General features: G+C 39.5%; 1 protein-coding gene across 1 annotated transcript in view; it reads right to left on the bottom strand.

Annotated features, from left to right (window-relative positions):
• Window positions 1-234: 234 nt before the first annotated feature.
• LOC125456084 (acid-sensing ion channel 5-like) overlaps window positions 235-6,000 on the bottom strand; it is a 219,369-nt gene continuing 213,603 nt past the window's right edge. Inside the window, exons 12-13 of the mRNA XM_048538782.2 lie at window positions 567-727; window positions 235-288 (exon numbers count right to left, since the gene is read on the bottom strand). Of these exons, the coding sequence (XP_048394739.2) occupies window positions 235-288; window positions 567-727 (215 nt within the window). The remainder of the gene's footprint in view (window positions 289-566; window positions 728-6,000) is intronic.

The following is a 6,000-nucleotide window of genomic DNA, read 5'->3' as shown; positions in this document are numbered from 1 at the left end:
AGATTTTCTCACTTTAGAACCCTGATGGAGTTATGCTAACCCAACACTTCTGGTCTGAAACTTGCAAACTAAAATCTTTATACTGAAGTAAGATCGGAACAGTTCTAAATTGTCTCCTTTCTTTAGGAGAAACTGTATTAATATCTGACTTCAACTAGGACTTATATGCCTGGAAAACAAAAGCTTTGCAAGCTGTGGATTTTTTTCTCTGAGCCACAAAGAATTCTGATCCTTCTAAGCAGCCAGCAAGCTAATGCTCATAAATGCATATTCTTTCCACTCATAAACCTGGTTCCAAAAACACTGACAGGTCAATCATTCAACTCACTCATAAGTACATATCAAAACCCACATGCCACCAATTCAAAATCCAAACTCTAAAATAAATAATATTACAATACTTGTATAAATCATACATCTTGCATCATGATATCAAGACAACAACTTGAAAAATCTTTATTCTGAGTCTTTTTGATTCAAATTCATTGTAGCTTTACTGCTTACAGTGAAATAAACAAATCTATGATACCATCTATTTAAGAGATAACTGCTGTTTTTTCTCCTACAGGAGGATGTTGGACTTCATTAATTAGATTTGATAATTTTGGCAGTTTTATTAGCCAAACTATACATATCCAATAGAATTTAATGATGAGGTATTCTAGGATTTCAATGATAGTGATTACGCTTCCACCACAGAATAGGCCAAGTTGACCCCCAATATCACCTGTGAAAAATAGATGGAAATAATGCAATGAGTAATGTGAATTAAGCTATCTAGAAAGTATAAAATCATTTTAATTTATTATGCCTTGTTAACATGACCACTGTGTAAAATATTTGTACACTATAACAATTGAATGTTTTAATAAATGAAATTTTCTCCATTTACTGCAAAGTTGTTTCCAAAAACCTCATCAAATTTGAGACGTCAAATTTGTAATATTTCTTCATTTAGCATATCCTGTTAAGTCACTTGTATGGTCCATGATGGATTCCTGGTTTAATGTTTACTGTTTGAATATGGTTAATGACCTGGATTTTGAGATGGAAATAGGATTAGACTAACTGTACTCAGTTATTAGTGTGTAATTGTGCAGTACCCTCTGATATTCAGAAATGTACAGTTAATCATGGCAGGAGTTCTGCTTAAGTTGTTCTATTCCAACAGAGGCTTTGCTCTAATTATGTTCCTCCAAAAGCCTCAGCATTCACATACCTCCAGCAGCATGAAGGTGCAGGACTTCCTTATTAGAGCGTGTTCCTTTAGGTGATAGAGTCATAGAATCATACAATGTGGAAACTGATCCTTCGCTCCAACTCATCTGTGCTTAATGGATATCTCAATCTTACCTAGTCCCATTTGTCTGCATTTGGCCCATATCCCTCTAAAACATTCCTATTCATATACTCATCCGGATGCCTTTCAAATAATGCATTTTTGCCCACCTCCACCACTTCCTCTGGCAGCTCATTCCATACACGCACCACCCTCTGTGTGAAAAAGTTGGCTCTTAGGTCACTTTTAAATCTTTCCCCTCTCACATTAAACCTATGCCTTCTTATTTAGGACTTCCTCAACCAAGGAAAATTACCTTGGTTACACACCCTATCTGTGCCTCTCATGATTTTATAAACCTCCATAATGTTCAGCCTCAGCCTCATCAGGTCCAGGGAGAAAAAGCTGCAGCCTATTCAGCCTCTCTCTATAACTCAAACCCTCTAGTCCTGACAACATCTTTTAAGTGTAAATACGTTTTAAAAGAAAAGTAAATCTTAGTTACTGCAATCAACTTCCACATTGAAAATATGTTTTTAAAACAATGTTGATCCCTGCAAATTTTGGTTCTTGTTTGAGATTTTTAATGTCTTACTCTTCTCAACTCAAATGGATACATACAGTCTGTTAGCATTTTTTTGATAAAATAATCCCTTCATCCTACAAATTGGTCAAATGAACCCTGCATGAATTGATTATAGTGCAGTTAGAACATAAAACATAGAACTGTACAGCACAGGAGCAGGCCCTTTGGGACACAACATTTTGCCGAACATGACACAAAATAAAACTAATCTCTTCTGCCTGCCCTTGGTCCATTCCTTACATATTCATACACTTATCTAAAAGTCTCCTAAATGCTGCTATTGTGTCTGCCTCCATCACCACCCCTGGTAATGCATTCCAGAATCTAACTGTTCTCTGTGTGAAAAAACCTGCTCCTCATGTCTCCTTGAACAAAGAACAAAGAACAAAGAAAATTACAGCACAGGAACAAGCTGTTCAGCCCTCCACGCCTGCGCAGATCGAGATCCTCTGTCTAACCTGTCATCTATTTTCTAAGGGTCTGTGTCCATTTTCTCCCCACCCATCCATGTACCTGTCCAGCTTTATCTTAAAAGACGCTAACATGTCTGCGCCTACCACCTCTGCTGGCAACGCATTCCAGGCACCGACCACCCTCTGCGTAAAGAACTTTCCATGCATATCTCCCTTAAACTTTCCTCCTCTCACTTTGAACTCATGACGCCTAGTAAGTGAGTCCCCCACTCTGGGAAAAAGCTTCTTGCTATCCTTGGTACTTGACCCCTCTCACCTTAAATGAATGCCCCCTCGTATTAGACATGTCAACTCTGGGAAGAAGGTCCTCACTGACAACCTATCGAAGCATCTCATAATTTTATAGATTCTTTCAAGTCTTACCTCAGCCTCTGCCACTCCAGAAAAAAAAACAACCTGGATTTTTCTAGCCTTTCCTTATTGTTCATACCCTCTAATCCAGGCAGCATCCTAGTAAACATCTTCTGCACCCTCTGCAAAGACTCCACATGCTTCCTGTAATGTGGCGACTAGAATTGAACACAATACTCTAAGGGTGGCCTAACCAAAGTCTTATAAAATTGCAACATAACATCCTGACTCCTGTACTCATTTCCCCAACCAAAAAAGGCAAGAATGCCAAATGCCTTCTTAACCATCCCATCTACTTGTATGGCTACCCTTAAGAGCTATGGACTTGAACTCTAAGATTCATTTGTACATCAATGCCATTCAGGGTTCTACCACTTTCCTTAATATTTGGTCTTTCAAAGTGCAGCACCTCACACTTACCCAGATTAAACTTCATCTGCCATTTCTTCGCCCATATCAGCAACAAGTCTATATCCTGCTTTATCTTTTGACAACTTTCTACACCATCAACAACTCTACCGATCTTTGTATCGCCTGCAAACTTACTAATACACCCATCTACATTCTCATCCAAGTTATTTATATATATCATCATAAACAACAGAGGTCCCATACAGATCCCTGCAGAAAACCACTAGTCATGGACCTCCAGCCTAAAAACCTTTCCACTGTTACCCTCTGTCTTCTATAAGCAAGCCAATTTTGAATCCACGCAGCTAATTTGCTGTGGATCCCGTGGATTCCTCTGGATGAGCCTACCATGAGTAACCTTGTTAAAAGACCTACTAAAATCCATGTACACGATATCCACTGCGCTCCCCTCATTGATCACCTTTGTCACCTCCACAAAAAATTCAATCAAATTAGTAAAACATGACCTGCTCTGCACAAAGCCATCCTGACTGTCCTTATTTAGGACATGCTTTTCTTTTTCAATGCATGTAAATCCTATCTCTAAGAATTCTCTCCAAAAGCCTTCCAACCACTGATGTGGGACTTACCAGTCTATAGTTTTCTGGATTATCCCAATTTCCCTTCTTGAACAGAGAAACAACATTAGCTACTTGTCTGTCCTCCAGTGTCTCTCCAGTGGCTCGCAAGGATGCAAAGTTCTTGGTCAAGTCCCCAGCAATCTCCTTGCTTGCCTCTCTCTCAATTACCTGGGGTAGATGCCAGCAGACTTTGGGGACTTAATCCTCTTTAGGAGACCCAACACCACTTCTTTCTTGATCTGAAAATGCCCTCGCATATTAGCATGCTCCACACAAATTTCACTATCCTCCATATCCTTCTCCTGAGTTAATACCAATGCAAAGTATTCATTTAGGATCTCACCCACTTCCTGTGCCTTCAAGAACCAGTTCCCTCCTTTATCCTTGAGTTATCCTCTTGTTTTTAATGTACGTAAAGAATGCCTCTTTAAACCTGTTTGTCAAAGTCATTTCATGGCCCCTTGTTGCTCTCCTAATTCGTTGCTTGAGGTCTTTTCTGCTTTCTTTATATTCCTCATGGGCCTTTTCCAATTTTAGCTTCCTAAACCTTATATATTCTTCTTTTTCCCTTTTGACTAAATTCACAACCTCTCTTGTTATCCACAGACCCCTTACCTTGCCAGCCTTGTCCTTCTTCCTTATTGGAACGTGCTGGTCCTGACTTCTCATCAGCCGGTCTTTAAACAATTCCAACGTGTGAAATGTGGATTGCCTGATAATTTAACTTTGAGCAGCCTGTCCTGTCCCTCTCTTAAACTAATCTCTGTAATGGCCACAACATCATAGTCCCATGTACTGATCTGGGCTCTAAGCTCATCTGCCTTACTTATAATACTCCATGCATTTGAAATAATCACACTTCAGCATATTAGTACCATTGTGTTCATTTACCTTTCTCTGCCTGTCCTTCCTTTCAGATTTACTGGTTCTAACGTCTGCCTTTCCCTCAGTCCCTCCATTTGCTGACCTGTTGCTCTGGTTCCCAGCCCCCACCACTCTAGTTTTTAAAGCCTCCTGATTAGCACTAGTGAACTGCCTTCAGAGGATACGTGTTCCCTCCAGTTTAGGTGCAATCTTTCCCTCTTATCTAGTTCACCCCTGCCTGGAAGAGGTCCCAAGTGTCCAATAACTGGAAACCCTATCCCCTGTACTGCTGCATAGCCACACATGCATCCGTCCTGTATTTCTATCCCTTGCCTCGTTAGCATGTGGCACACAGTTATATCTGTTCTTGAGTAAAGAGGCATAAATGCACATAATATTCCACTTGCTGTGTGCAAGTCTAACAAAACTTCCCTACTGTTATAGTTGATCTCCTGCAATAAATGTCAAAGATTCAAACTGCCTTCCTATCACGTGCTGTTCCTGATAACAACTTTATATGATTTCAGTGCCAGGACATCTGGAACACTCTGTATGTCAGGGTTCTGCATTCCCCGTCCCTATAAATAGGATACTGCTTTTCCATTGCTCCTTTCAAAGTGGGAAACGTTCACATTTTTCCAAATTTAATTCTATCTGCATTTTTTGCTCACCCACTTCACCTTGCTATTTCTTTGAAGACTCCGTACGTTTTCTTGTCAATTTCCTTTCTAACCTATCATTGTATTTGTAGCAAATTTTGCAACCATATATTCTGGCTCTTCATTCAATAACTTAAAGAGGTTGGAAAAAGTTGAGGCCCCAGAACTATTCCCTGTCATACCAGTTAGTTAGAGCTTGCCAACTTGAAAATAACTAATTCATTTCTACTGTCATGTATTTTCAAAATATTGTGCACCCTAGTGTACTTATTTCTCAACCGTGGTCACCATGTGATTATCTCTTTAATACTGATTAAATCTAAGCCATTTATCAGTATTTTTATTACTACTAGTTCATTTAGCTTGTTATGGATAAAGAGAACATAGAATAATACAGCATTACAGCGCAGTCCAGGCCCTTCGGCCCTCAATGTTGCACCGACCTGCAAAACCAATCTGAAGCTCATCTATCCTACACTATTCCATTATCATCCATATGTTTATCCAATGACCATTTAAATGCCCTTAAAGTTGGCGGGTCTACTACTATAGCAGGCATGGCATTCCACACCCTTACTACTCTCTGACAAAAGAACCTACCACTGACATCTATCACCCCTCAATTTAAATCTCTTTTTATTTCTATTATTCCTGATATTATTTTCTAAAGTTTGTTCATTGGATAAGGATGTCACTGTCTGGGCCAGCATTAATTACCCATTTCAGTTATTCTCAACAGGGTAGTGCTGAGCTGCCTTCCTGAACTGCTGCAGTCTGTTTGGTGTAACTACATCTA

This window comes from Stegostoma tigrinum, chromosome 1 (genome assembly GCF_030684315.1).
Source record: "Stegostoma tigrinum isolate sSteTig4 chromosome 1, sSteTig4.hap1, whole genome shotgun sequence".
Classification (NCBI taxonomy): Eukaryota; Metazoa; Chordata; class Chondrichthyes; order Orectolobiformes; family Stegostomatidae; genus Stegostoma; species Stegostoma tigrinum.
This window is presented reverse-complemented; position numbering and strand designations above follow the sequence as displayed.